Source organism: Alosa pseudoharengus, unplaced genomic scaffold (assembly GCF_046254945.1).
Source record: "Alosa pseudoharengus isolate Yale_2024_CS ecotype anadromous, Long Island Sound unplaced genomic scaffold, YU_APseudo_1.1 YU_APseudo_1.1_scf_20, whole genome shotgun sequence".
Taxonomy (NCBI): Eukaryota; Metazoa; Chordata; class Actinopteri; order Clupeiformes; family Clupeidae; genus Alosa; species Alosa pseudoharengus.
The window spans coordinates 26,403,055-26,418,054 of NW_027468664.1; the positions used below are offsets into that span (position 1 = coordinate 26,403,055).

The 15,000-nt window shown below is 41.9% G+C and overlaps 3 protein-coding genes across 4 annotated transcripts in view; all 3 read right to left on the reverse strand.

Annotated features, from left to right (window-relative positions):
* The window catches only part of LOC143136700 (adipocyte plasma membrane-associated protein-like), a 9,869-nt gene extending 6,075 nt beyond the window's left edge, over positions 1 to 3,794 (reverse strand). Inside the window, exons 1-4 of the mRNA XM_076297402.1 lie at positions 3,649 to 3,794; positions 2,815 to 2,910; positions 1,907 to 2,028; positions 792 to 890 (exon numbers count right to left, since the gene is read on the reverse strand). Coding sequence (XP_076153517.1) covers positions 792 to 890; positions 1,907 to 2,028; positions 2,815 to 2,910; positions 3,649 to 3,650 — 319 coding nt within the window. The 5' untranslated portion in view covers positions 3,651 to 3,794. The remainder of the gene's footprint in view (positions 1 to 791; positions 891 to 1,906; positions 2,029 to 2,814; positions 2,911 to 3,648) is intronic.
* Positions 1 to 15,000, reverse strand: part of LOC143136314 (ras association domain-containing protein 3-like) — a 70,956-nt gene that overhangs the window by 53,027 nt on the left and 2,929 nt on the right. The window lies entirely within an intron of this gene.
* Positions 9,509 to 15,000, reverse strand: part of rassf3 (Ras association domain family member 3) — an 89,100-nt gene continuing 83,608 nt past the window's right edge. For both annotated transcript variants that reach the window (XM_076296966.1, XM_076296967.1), the window contains 2 exons: positions 11,594 to 11,709; positions 9,509 to 11,200 (listed from right to left, as the gene is read on the reverse strand). In XM_076296966.1, the coding sequence (XP_076153081.1) occupies positions 11,054 to 11,200; positions 11,594 to 11,709 (263 nt within the window). In that variant the 3' untranslated portion in view covers positions 9,509 to 11,053. The remainder of the gene's footprint in view (positions 11,201 to 11,593; positions 11,710 to 15,000) is intronic.

Sequence of the window (15,000 nt, forward strand, 5' to 3'; positions counted from 1 at the left end):
GCCTAATTTCACAGCTTTTTTTCCACGGGCCTAGCAGCGACCAGTATGGATTAGGCGGTGATAAAGACATCGGCAGACAACCTCTTGGAGGTGTCAGGGTCTCGGGCACAGAGCCGCATGATGCTTTGTGAATCACCTGACTGTGTCTAATACAGCCTGGCGGCAGCACAAAGGGACTCGCTCTGGCCAAGATACAAGCTTCAAGCCCCAAACCTTCACCAGAGAAAAAAAGAAAGAGAGAGAGCGAGGGAGAAAGAGGGGAGGGAGGGAGATGAAAAAGAGAGGGAGACAGATAGAGAGAGATGGAGAGGAGAGAGAGGGAGAGACAAACAGACAGAGAAAGAAAGAAAGAGATAGATCGAGAGTGAGATGGAGAAAGAGAGAGATAGAGAGAGAGAGAATAAAGGTGGATCTTCCCCACAGAGTTATCGCTCAGAATCTACTAATTAGAACTAATCTGTGCCTCAACTGAGTACTAAATTACCCATCCTCCACACTGACAAATATGCTTTAGGGAAGTGTGTGTGTGTGCGTGTGTGTGTCAGTGTGAGGTGTTTTTTATTTTGACCATGTGTGTGAATTCTGTGTACAGAAATATGTTTCTATATGTGTGCACTTCTCAGTATGACACAATAGACTTATGTCTGTCTGTGACTGAGGATGAGTAGTTTAAGTATATTATATGAGGTGTGCAAGATGAGAGAAAGTGTGTGTGTGTGTGTGTGTGTGTGTGTGTGTGTGTGTGTGTGTGTGTAAAAGTTTGCAGAGGTGTTTTTGTTTGTAATGCTCACCGCATTCAGGGATGTTTTGTCCCATCTGCGTGATGAATGTCAGAGTGTCCTGATGAATCCTCCACAGTTTCCCATCCACTGTCCCGGTATAAAGATTCCCTATGAGGAAAATATAGAGCGGGCACTCATTACACAACAGGCAGCAAGCGGGCAGGAATAAAAAATAACTGCATTCATGGTGGTACCAAAGATCCTTTAGAACGCTTTCTCAACTGTCTCCAGTGGTCCGTCGTCACTGTACATATATATCTATGGTTGTCACCGGTGTGACGTATGTTGGAAATTGAACGTTCTGAGGCAGGGATCACATTGGCCAGAGGCAAGCGTAACGCAACGCTCAGACCATAATAAGTTATATCTCGTTCCTATGGTAACACAAATGGTTTACCTTAACTGACAATTGAATACGTTTGTGTTGCGCTTTGAAAGTTGAACTAAGTTCAACGCTCAGCTTGTTCAATGCTAGCGTTACGCCAGCGCTGCCACCGTTCCGCTGCCGAACCATAGAGAACAATAGGAAACTTGCCGCTTGCCACTGGTCAATGTGATTCCCGCCTAAAGAATATCTGGGTTCATTGAATTGCTTATAGATCTCTCTAGGACTCTGAATTGGATATGGAATTTTAGAATCTTACATTGTTGCGGAACAGAATTTTCAGTTACAATGTTCAAAACTCCCCTGCTGAGAGGTTCATAGACAGTCTATGGGGAGGTTAAGTCAAAGATCCTTGATTAATAGCTCCGCTTTAACCCTCTCTGGTTAAGTTCTGTCATCACACAGATGCATTGTAACTCTGCAGCTCTGAGAATACTTAGGAATATCCTTTAGCATTTTTAAATGGACATTCAAACATTTAAGGGTCGTTAAAACCAGGAACAATAACTATAAAAACTGTAACTATAACTGAGCATCCAGACTGACCAATGATAAGTCTTTCCTCATGTTGATGAATGTGATGCTTAAAATTCAATTCAATAAATATAATAAATAATGTGAATGTGATAGAGAATGAGAGAGAAAAACACAGACAGACCACCTAACCAATAAAGAGAGGGAAGAACAGCGATGCACTTGCCCGCACATGCAAACAGAAACACACACACACAATACACACCATCTTGGTCAGCAGTAAAGGACTCAGGCCCCCTCAGTTGTCCAGCGAAGAGCTGGCGTCCCCTCTGGAGTCGAGTGTTGACAGCCAGGGGCCCCTCCAACAAGGGTGGGGGCCCCTCAAATCTGAACCAAAACAAAGCGATCAGATAATCCAATCAACAACCGTTGTAAACATTGCCTCATCAGAGATAAATGTTTAATCACTGACACTGACTCACTCATTCTCCATTTGATCATTGGCAATACTAGTGCCAAAAGAGAAGATGAGCAGACTTTTGTCTGCTGGGTTAGGGATAAAGTCTATCTCTAGGCTACACACCTAACAGAAGATGGAGTAGATGGTGGTATGAAGATAGAATGTAGGCTTCCAATCCCCAAGAAAATCATAACCTTAGTCTGAGATCTGAGTCTGTTTACTTACAGTTTGGAAGATGTTACTTCATTGTACAGGCTATAGATAGGCTTGCAACTCATTCTCTTTGTTATTGAATTGTCTATTGAGCTGCCTCACCAAATGGTTAAAATAGGAAAATAAAAAAACTTAGCCTTTGCCTTTCCTCAATTAACTGACTAAACTGATATGTCAAATAAATCCATATTACATGCTAAAATGTTTGAAATATAACACAATAAAAAAAAGGGAACAGAGAGGAAGTCCTGTGTTCCCATAGGGCTATATATGACCTTTGAACCCAGCCTATGGCTGACCTCCCTGAACTCAACATTTAACAAGTAGCCTACATGTAGGTTACCTCTGCATTATAGGATTAGATATTAATCCATGTAACCAAACCTTAATTATAAAAGATGTGTCCAAACTCGTCCAAAGGTTTGTCAGAGTACTGGTGAATAAAATGTAAGTTATTCTTGTTCTTATTTGCCACCAATCTTTTTTTCCTGTGGACTTACATGTATGGTTCCGGATCAATAGGAGAGGGTATGAGAAAGAGTCCAACCGCGACGGCCAGAAATGCCACCGCCACTGCTACAGCCCTGCGTCCAGCCCTGTTCACACACACACACACACATTATGCTCGCTCATAATCGGGTTCCAGCATTAAGTAGAACTGTGCAAGACTTTCTCTCAAACTGAATTCGTATCTGGCATGAATAGTTCCGATAGCGTGTATACCCCGAATCTATGAGTGGAAAAATGACAGGGGATTGAAGAGGACGCAATTAGGTAATCCATATTTCCTAGCAGTGTAATACATTCTGGGGATTTTTGCCCCTGGGGAATTGCTCTTCTTCCAATACAGGCGCCTTACTTAAAGGATGACCGATGGCCCCCTCTCCAGATGCAGGATCGTGTGCATGCCGTACAGGCACGCTCTGAATAACAATTATATTAAATATTATATAAATATTATATATATATCAAAATATTAGTTTTTAGGATAACATTAATAAACATGTGCAATGTGAATTTGCCAAGCACGCATCATGCCAAAAATCGACAAGCATATGCATGATCCGGTTTATGTTCAAGAACTGGAAAGCAAAAGGCTGGGCAGATTTAATAATATTTCCCATTTCAGACAAAGACAATAATTCATTTTCATAACGTGGGTACCCAACACAGTTGTCCTCTTACGCAAGCACGCTCAATGCAGATCATACAGTACAACCAGAGAATGTCTAATAAGGAATGAATGTCTAATAATCCGTGGACGGGCTCTCGTAAACTTCCCGCCGCGTCTCGACCCCGCTTATTTAACTAGTCAACAACGCCGTCAAACTTACATAATTTCTTCTCCAAAACCTGGTCGTCCTCACTCCTGTTCGGCAGGTTCGTCTGGCGTGTGACAGTCTACACCGGCGGTGGTCTGGTGGCCATGCAAAAGTTGAACTCTGTTCTAGCCGTAGACAGTGGTTCACTGGTTCTAGCTAACTTGCCGTCTTTCGCACCGGGGGTGGGGGTGAGAAGATCTAGTCGTGGGAGGGGCCGAGTCATTTCACTGTTGGAAGACATTAAGAAAGAGAGTTCACCTAGAGGACAAGAAAATTAACTAAAACAGATTGCCGTGGAAACGACTGGCGTCGCCAATACGAACATTATCTTCAATTTATGGTGCGCTTGCAGAAAGCAGGGGCAATGTTTATAAAGAGAAAAATATTTCTGGATCAATGGCGTCCAATTCAGGGATAGATAGATTAACACATTTATGTAATTTCTTAAATATATGAGTATCTTCTTCTATGCAACTCGTCTTTCCAGACTGCTGTTGGGCAAATTAGTCATGTTTTATGTTGGCCGACATTTTTAGTGCACAAAATGCCTATGGACATCATAGTGCAATTCTGTGAGAAATTAACAAGACCTGAGAATAAAGAATCATAGAATCGTTGAGCGGAATTTATTATTATGCCTAAACCAAGAAATAATGGACAGAAAATTCTATTTTTTTTTTTAATCTGAAGTCTCAATTAGGCCCTTTAACAAAATATAAAAAAAATAAATAACAAAAATAATTTGCAAGTGTGTTTTTTTGTTTGTATCATATTTGGGCATTACACACAATTTTTGTTTGTATCATATTTGATACTTTGGGCATTACACACAATTTGGGCAATAACAAGAACTTTGCAATCTCTAAGATCTTTGGATATCCATAACATTCAAATCGTTTTTTCTTTAAACAGCTGGCTTTTTCCATCCTTTTCTTTCATTTTGAACTTCAAAAACTCTTTCTTTGTATAACATCTGCATCTTTGAACGTTGAAACGACAGTCTTTTCTTTCCTTTACTTTGCCAAATGGTAAGCAAGGAAACAGTTCCTGTATTTGTTTAGGCAGAGGTGGACATTGCATTTTACACCGAACACATAGGAGAAGTGAGGAGTTTCTTTGCAGTGCTTGCACCTTTGTCGTGCCCAGGATGGGAAGGGGAATCTGGAGGAACACTGCATAGTGGCCTCTTCCGTGGTGGGGTATGTGTTTGTGAGGGTAAGGAGTGTGGCAAAGGTGAATGTGATGGAGAGGACAGTGGCCTGCCAAGTACCATCTCCTGGTTTTCAAACTGTATTTGTACAGGGCAGAGAGCATATCCAAAAACTCAACCCATAAATTTGTTGTAGGTCTCCACAATGGCTGTTCTGGGAACCATAACGTATACGTCTTCCGATCCCAGTGTTTCACCTGACCTTAGGGAGTGATGTCCAAAAGTCCAATTTATATCTTCCACTTCATCATCTGTCTCTACAAGGCAATGTATGTCGCTCAAATTGCCATCAAGGAAATTCAGGACATATTCAGTAGAGAACTTCCTTTTAGCCTTTTCCCTTCCATCTATAAATTAGCCATAGATATTTATGAATTATGAATAAGAGCTATTAATTATTTGTTGTGAATATCACATTTCAATCTGTAAATTGTGTAATTGATTCATTAAAACACTGTATTATGGACTATGGAAGACATAATATACATATAACATCCAGAAAAAAATAACTATGCCCATTGAAAGATTTACCACTAAATACCTGCTGTATCAATTGTGATACAAACATTTTCTGCTCGATTTTACACCAAACTACATTTTACAATTTTTGGAAATGTTAAGTTTTTTGAACAAAGTAATTTTTAATCTTAAAATATTGATAAATATGTAAAGGTAAATCTCACCATAAAATTATCAAATTACCAATATCCTTGACCTTTACATAATCGGCAGGGTACTAATGAGATTCCACCATTTTGAATTTTAACAAACTACATGTCAGAATTGTTGTAGTGCAAAAGGTATCCAACAGGGGGCAGAGGACAAGTAATAGATTGTATACAACAGGGTTTTATGCAAAGTTTATATCTCATGGTGATGCAATGGGTCTCAGAAATGCATGTCTCAAATATGATACGTACGGCATTAAATTATGAAAAAAAAAAAATTACATGCCAGCAAAAAAGTTGGAACTGGAGCAGGTTTACCACGTGTTTCGCCTCTTCTTTTGAAAACAGGCTATGTGGGAACTGAGCAGTTGCTGGAGTTTTGAGAATGATATTATTTAGGCCTACCATAGATGAAGAAAAAAATCCCAAATTCTTCAGTTTCACCTTGAGGAGCATTATTCTTAATATCGCTGCATTTTGCCCACACAGGTTTTCAGTGATGAATGCCTCCACCACATTTTTAATTATGAGACATCCTGCCTCTCTGGGATGCTCTTCTATATGCCCCGTCATGGTGCCAGTTAACATAATTAGTTGTGAAATGTTCCTCATTGTGTTTTCTTTGGCATTACACAACTTTTCCAACGTTTTGAAATGTGTTGCTGGCATCAAATTATATATTTTGCACAAAATAATGACGTGTCAGTTTCAACATGATAGAAGTTGTTCCAACTTTTTGGGAAACAACAATGTATTATTTGTCAATCTATGCCTCTTTTCCTGCATATTGGTACATGGTTTATTGCATGTTGCATACATATTTATATTTTATCTAGAGGGCTATTATCTTCAGTAGATAATTGTTTGAATTTGAGGGAATCTTTAAAAAAAAAAAAACTGCATTCTGCAGTTCTTTGATGTACAATATAGGCCTGCTGAAACACAAAATACAAGAAAACACAGTATTAACATTTGAGCAAAATGTCAACTTTATTTAATGAACTCTGACCTTTGACACAAAAAGGCCACATTTTGGTAACATCTTAAAGTGAGTTACCTACAAAAATAAACCTGCATCAATCTGCACCGATATTCTAAAGAATAATACAGCGATATGAATGCCGCAAGCACTCCAGACAGAAGCAGAACGTCTCGATGCACCATCAACCAAGCCGACAGTACTCGAACCGATCAACATGCCAGAGGTGCAACGCATAGGCCAAACATGGGACATTATGACAAACAAGAGTCCTCAAACACACCGAAGACGCAAATAGTGGTCTCTTTCATTGCAAAGATGAAGCGGCAGACTTGCGGTCTCCAGATAGCTTTTGCTATTTTTTTTTTTTTTTTGGCAAAAAAACGACAAAGGTGAACCATTAGCAAACTAATTTATATCCATACTGATTCAAACCTATGGACAGTATAACTGGCCTACCGATTGCCTTAACAGCCATTGATTATGCATTATTCTACATAATGCATGCAATTATGTGTATGAGATTATCTTAGTAGTATAACCACATCAATAAACTTTATAAGGAACCACATCATAGTATCATAAAACAAAACAAAATAAAAAAGAAAACATTTCACAGTCTCACTTTAAATGACGAATCTAGCAGGATATTATGTTGCCATTAAAAAAAAGTCAAGTTTCATTAAAAAAAAAAAAAAAAAACCTTCTGACAAGACTTTTAAATCAATGAAAATATGTTTTTATCAAGGATAATTCTAATAATAATAAAGATATAGGCATTTTTGTAAATTTTAGCTAAACATGACAACAACCCAAACAGTATAAATCCCTGAAATAAAAAAACAACATAAAGTGCCCATTATAAAAAGCTTTTTAAGATCGCTGGTTCTATATGCGCTAGCCGTGATGGTTTGCTAGACCTAAGGCTTAGATGAACCACATCTCAATAGTAATGGCTTGGCAAAAAAACCTACTTCACTCCTGCACTGACTTGCAATTCCAAATGATGTGAAACAGACCCAGTGTTTTAAATGTTATACTTATATATATTAAGGATATGCCCTTAGACAATGTCAATCTAAATATCCCTCAGTTTGATAAGGAGGGCTTTGACTGCTTGCACCAGGCAAAACAATTTTCTAAAATTAAGTTAATCCAGCTGTGTATATAATCTTTTCAATAGTATCTTTGGTTATAATATTATATATCAAAATAAACAAATAAAATAACATAACTAAAAGGTCATTCAAATAAATGGTTCATCACCTAATGTCACCAAGAGATTGTGATTCAGGACACCAAGACGCCATTACAACTGTCGTCCACAAGAGGTCCCTACAGCCCCATTCTAATCAAATCCTACAAGGAAAATCACCAATGCAGGTGATGCAAGACTTTAGAGTTCACAATGCTGTACCTATCCGAACTTCCTCATGCAGTACAAGCAGAAATAAACATAAACAAAAACAAAAATAAAACACAAATACACATGTATATCAATTCCAGCCAGACACCCAAGGAGGTGTTCATAATAATTGGCCTCTTTGGATGCATCTACTGAAAATGTCCACTTTGAGATTGTCTACTCTTTTTAGTTTTTTTCCCTCCATTCCAAAGTACACTTTTAGCTAGAGGCTTCTGCATAGCGAATAGGCGGAGTATCTACAGCACTTTGGAGCAGGACAGCGACAACAAGACAGTAAACAAAAACAAAAACAAACAAACAAAAAACAGAGCAAACCTTCAAAAGTTCTTTAAACTGACTTTACCCCCTATGGCCCCAAATGTTGGTATGTTCAATCGCTTTTACAGTCACAAAGCTCAGTATTTGACAGCTGTGAGTTTGTGGAACCCCCTGAACCAGTGCTGCGACACCACAGTGACCAGGACCTACGGTGACACGCTGACCTTTAGAAACAGGTTCTGTGCGGATAAGGTCCAGATCTGGTGAATTCTGGCCGCTGAAAGCCTGACCCAGTTCGGCCCAGTTCAGACTCACTGTGCTCTGGTACGGAGAGAGCGACAATGTGACCCTCATCTCCTCCCGTCTCTCATGACCACATACCCCCCGCTGTCTCCTGAACACACTTCTCAGCCTGGCGACCAAGCCTGTGGCAGATCCCTCTTTCTAACTTAGCAATGTAAATTCCAATGCTACATCCTCAGCCTAGCGCTGCATCCTTAGCTTAGCGCCTAGCATTAAGGCCTGATACAGACCTCTCTTTCCCACTTAGCGATGTTAACGTCGATGCTACATCCTTAGCTTAGCGCCTAGCATTAAGGCCTGATACAGACCTCTCTTTCCCACTTAGCGATGTTAACGTCAATGCTACATCCTTAACTTAGTGCCAAGAATCATGCCTGTTACAGACCTCTCTGTCCAATTTCGCAATGCAAATGTCAAGTCTACATCCCCAGCCTAGTGCCTATTGTCGGGCCTGTTACAGACCTCTCTTTCCGAGCAGAGTTAATGTCAATGCTATGTAGCACTCATTCCAACACAAACAAGGTCCAGACCTACACAAATCCACCAGCACAAAGACACTGGTCTGATAGGCTGTTATCACCAAAGATTCTAGAACAGAGCTCTAGAATCTTTGGTTATCACTCTGCAGACCATCAGTCTCTACAGGCAGGGCCATCAGGAGGTGGGACACATGGGGAAGAGGGAGGGAGAGAGAGAGAGAGAGAGAGAGAGAAAGAGAGAGAAAGAGAGAGGGAGAGATAGAGGGAGAGAGAGAGGGAGGAGGGAGGAGGAAAAGGGAGCGAGAGAGAGACAAAGAAGGAGGGAAGAAGAGCATGAGGGAGAGAGAGAGGGGGGCAGAGAGAGAACCAGAACAAAAAGGGAGATAATGGAGAGAAGAGAAAAATAGACAGTTTTAGAACAAGAGAGGAGGGGGGGGGGGTGTAGACAGGAAGAAGAGAGAGAGGAACCCTGAATGCCTAAATGAGATGCCGAGCTAAACCACGTCACTCTGGTCCTGGGGCCGAACAAGCCCTTTGCCTCTCACTTCCTGTAATCCATTCTATTCTGCTGAGCAGCCTGACACACACACACACACACACACGTCTATTCACACTCCTACAGTAACATCATGTCACCATGCACTCTCAATGCTCAACACATATTACATACATCTCAATCTAAAGATCCATCCCATACACCATACATCTATCACTGCTTTACCCAAACACGTCATGCTCAGTAAAGCACCACAAGTCTTCTTCAGTCATCTGAACACAAAAAACCACATTCGTTTCCAGCATCGAGTTCCCCCACTAGCAGCGAGGGTTAGTGGCCGTAGGTCATGTGACAAGCTCCAATGCAGGCTGCTTCTTTCTTACTCTTTCGTTATCTACTTCCACATTACTTCCCATCATTCTCTCTTTCTTTCTGGTCTTTCTTTATATCATTCTTTCCATTTCTTTCTAGATCACTCACGCCATTGTGTTTTTTTGCATCCATCTCTCTTTTCTCCCAGTTCCCCTCTGTCTTACACATTCACGTGCTTGTTATTAGTCTCTCCGCCACATCCGGCCAAACACACTGACGGACTGCGTCCCTGCGACTGACTCGAAGCCGGATGAGAGCCAGAACTGAGCCAGAGTTGAGCCAAAACTGAGCCGATGTGAAGGGCTGTCTCTGATGCTGCCTACAGCAGCGGGGCTTGGGTCCATTAAACTGAGCTACTCCTCTCAGACTGCACTGGGGCAAACACAACGATTAAGGTTGTGTGTGTGTGTGTGTGTGTGTGTGTGTGTGTGTGTGTGTGTGTGTGTGTGTGTGTGTCCACCTGTGCAGGTGTGGCAGTCAGACAGAGGGACGGCCACACCTGTAAAAGACATGTACACAGACCCTGTCCCCTCCCTTCAACTACCTCATACTCCGGTTCTGTTCACCATTTTTGGTTTGTTGCTAGGCCTGTTTTGAAAGTGTAAAATAAGACTTTTTCAAAAACAAAACAAAAATAAAGACTAAAAGCTTCACCCACATAAATTAAAATAAGGAACAAAAATATTTACAATCTAATAGCATCCACCAATTAAATAAAAAAAAAGAAGACAGAAAGTCTCATTCTCATTCACAAGTTTTAAGAGGTAACTTAAAAAAAGAAAACATAAAAAATAATAAAATAAAATACTGGAGAGAGTGACAGGCAGAGAAGAGCCGGAACAGTGCGAGAGAAGAAACAAGTGAATATGGCACTACTGATGCATTCTGGGAAAGCATGCCATATCTACTAGGAGACCTCTTCAAGTTCCCATGGTGCATTGGAGTTCCGAGTGACGGTGAGGCCCGCAGTGAGTATCCACGACGACTTTTCTCTCCAGCGTTAAATCATCAGTCCAATCCATGCGAGGAAAACGACTTCAGAAAACACACACGCTGATCCATCTGTGTGTGTGTCACACCCCATGACAGAGTGTCTCTCCAAAACATCTCCTCTTCTAACGTCAGTCTCTCTCTCACTCTATTTCTCTCTCTATTCATCAGTCTCTTTACTTATTCCTCCTTCTCTCCCCATCCCTCTCTCTGTCTCTGTGGTGGTGGGGGGCTATTTAGCCGGGCCCCACGGCCTTGAGCGCCTCTTCCAGTTTCTGCTTGTAGGTGTCGTAGCGGTGCGTGATGACCCGCAACTGGTCCTGCTCCTCCTTGTCCAGGATGCGCAGGAAGTTGTGCAGCTCAGGGATGGAGAAAGCGTCCCACTACACACACAGAGAGAGAGAGAGAGAGAGAGAGAGAGCGAGAGAGAGAGGTGAGGAGAGGAAAAAAAGTCAGAGGGCGTGTTGTTTTGGAGGCTGGCTTGGTTGTATATAAAAACAAACATATCCAGTAAACAAACATTTCGGGGGGGAAGGGCCGTCAGACACTGTAGCCATATTCTGTAATGTGATGTTCAGATGTTTGTCCTCTAGTGTTATGTTATGATGTATATTGTGCTCTGTTCATAGGCCTGTATACTAAAGTTTACGTCCTGTAGTAAATGTTATGATGTATATATTGTGCTATGTTTATGTCCTGTGTTATTATGATGTTCATGTGTTGTGTCTATAGGACATGTGTCCTGTGTATGTCCAGGGGCGGGCGGCAGGGCTCACCATGACCTCTCCAGTCTGTTGCTCTCGCAGGACGAAGCTCAGGGTGTCTGTGTTGGGACCCGCCAGCAACCGCAGGAACAATGGCTGCTCGTCCTCAGACAGCTTACAGATGTACACTACACACACAGGAGAAAACACACACACACACATGTGAGAATGAATGCGCATACACACACACACACACAGGAGAAAACACAGACACACACACACACATATGCTGCATGCACATAAAACAATGCCCACTGGAACAGCGGCTGGTACTACACTCTCTAAACACCTAAAAACTGTCATTCATAATGCGCGCACACACACACACAATTAACTGGTTAATCACAAACATATGGGAACATTAACACCCAGTCATTCATTCACAGACCCACACTTCATAGAGAATACACATACACGCATACAGCCATGGGCATAATGTGTTCTCATGTTCATTTAACACACACACACACACGTTTACAACACAGAGGTGGCCATGACAACATACACACCCTTACATACAAACCTCTCAACACACACACACACACACACACACACACACACACAAACACACCACGTTTACAACACAGAGGTGGCCATGACAACATACACACCCTTACATACAAACCTCTCATCTGCAGGCTATAACCCAGTCAACTCAATGTGTCTAGCCACCCAAGAGTGGAACAAATGGATCACTGACATACGGTCACATTTTCACTCCTTTCTCTCAACCACACTCCTCCTCACACTCACACAAGACTGATTTGTTGTTCACACAAACAAGGACAAACACATTGACACACTCACACACATTCATACAGATGCAAATGCATTCATGGAGATACACACACACAGCCACAAAAAAATAGGGACGAGGGTCCCACGTGCCTGACAAAGGCGCTTTAAGTTCAGTATGGCACCAGAACTAATCCCATAATTGAATTTCTCTAACTGACAGACAAAAATAATGACAAACAGTTGTTGCAATTTCTCCCACTCTCTCACACACACACACACACAATAATAATTCCACCCTTCCCACCCAGTCTGATTAAGACCTTCCCTCAACTTCTCCGGAGCACACAAACAACAATATATCAAAAAAAAAAAAAAAAAAAAACGTTAAACGTTAAACGTAAAACGGAAAAGCTGAACTAAAAAACGGTTAAAACAGAACGGCTGCACTGTTGTGGGCAGGCTAACGTCTGAGACGGGCCGAGTTACGCAGCGTATAAAACAGTTTTACAAAAGAGTTAACACATCAGTAAAACTATAGGAGAAGTTACAACACCAGCCAGCAATGACTTCATAAGGCCAATTAAAATGAACGCATAAAGCCACACAAACAAACCGAGTCAACATCAAGGCAACATGTTAATAGTGTCGCGAGAGACACTTAAAAAACATTAATGGGGAGACGCTTAATAATGTCTCTGTGTGTGTGTGTGTGTGTCTGTGTGTGTGAGATTTTTTTCTCTCTTTAATGGTCTTTTTATATAACTCTTTTGTTCTTAATGTTCACTTTAGCAACGCTGTATCAAAATAGTCGTGCTAATAAAGCAACTTTGAACTGAAAATTGAGAACCGTCTGCACATTCGTGGGTGTGTGAGTATGTATGCATATGTATTACACACACACATGTTGACAAGGATCCGTGTGTGTGTGTGTTTGTGTGTGTGTGTATGCGGTTATGTGGCTCTGAGTAACCCCATATGGAGAAGAGAAAAGAGAAACAGAAAGAGGCATATGAGCCACGGCAGCCAACCACACTATGTTTAACTCTCCATCACGGGCCTCCATCCACATCAAACCTCAGGGAAAGATCACAGGACACACACACGCACACGCACACGCACACGCACACACACACAAAACACAAACACGCACAGAGTGGCTGAGTCATTAGCTCGTACGGTATGCTTCTTCACATGGAAAGCCTCACTCCCCCACAGTAAACTCGCACACAAACTGAAACTCTGCCATGGTTCTTTGGAAACACACACACAGCCTAATCACCAAGTTATTTACCCAACATGCAGCAGAAATGTGTTTATCAGTCTCTGAAGCTGGAGTCTCATACCATTGATTGACTAGAGAAGATTCCTGACTACACCATTATTGGCCATGTCACAATATTCTAATATTCTACCCCAGCGTACCCCCAACACACACACACACACACAATCAAGGAACCCTTCATCATGCAATTCAATATGTTGCCTAACCAACTGCAGTCTCAAACATTCCACAAGTATGCTCCTAGCGTGACTCAAGAAAGGTTGTGCTAATCAGCTGAAGGGAGTTCCGTCTCAAACATTCAACAGACTACTAGTGTGACTACTAGTACTACTACTACTAGTGTGACAACTAGTGCGACTACTAGTACTACTACTACTAGTGCGACTACTAGTACTACTACTACTAGTGCGACTCAAGACAAAGCACTGGTGTTAACTTCTGCCAGTTACTTTCAGAGAGCCAACCGATACAAATGTGATCCAATAAAAGGCAAGGCACTGCTGTTGTGCTAGTTGTTTAAGGGAGTTCAACCTCCAATGAGTACTAGTGTGATTCAGAGGGGAAGGCTCTGGTCTAAGTTGTGCTAGTTATTTTAAGGGACCTCAACCTAAACAGATACTAGTGTGGTTAAAAAAGACAAGCCATTGTAAGCTGTTTCTGTAAGTTAATGAAGGGAGTCTTGTCTCACCTCCATCCTCCTAAGCCGCCTCTCACACACACCTCCCTCCCTACCTGACTCCACTCCACCTGTGATAACCCACACCTGCCTGCCTCACCTGTATGTGCCAATTAGGCAGGGGCGGAGCCTTCTCAGGTGTAGAGAGAAGCTCCGCCTCCTCACACTGGCCTTGCACCCTCTCTGTGTAAGTAACGGATAAGTATTCTCAGCACACCAACGAAGACACCGAACCAACGAACACATTGGCTAGAAAAGGAAATTAGGTTATATGTACAGACTTATAAAACACAAGGAATGTTACATGTCTGAAGTAGTAAACCACCTTTCTCTTTCCACAACACAGGCACACGTACTGTACACACAAACATGTTGTTTTAGAGATAAAGTCCCTGCAGCATTTCCTCTCTTTGGTGTTCTGTTGGGGCAGCCGTGGCCTACCGGTTAGCGCTTCGGACTTGTAACCGGAGGGTTGCCGGTTCGAACCCCGACCAGTAGGAACGGCTGAAGTGCCCTTGAGCAAGGCACCTAACCGCTCACTGCGTCGGGATTAGTGTGTGCTTCACCTCACTGTGTGTTTCACTAATTCACGGATTGGGACAAATGCAGAGACCAAATTTCCCACATGGGATCAGTATACTTATACTCCAGCTTGAGTGTGTGAGAGTGTGTGTGTGTGGTAACAGAGTGAGTCTCATGGCCTCTGGCTCTGTGCAGTAATTT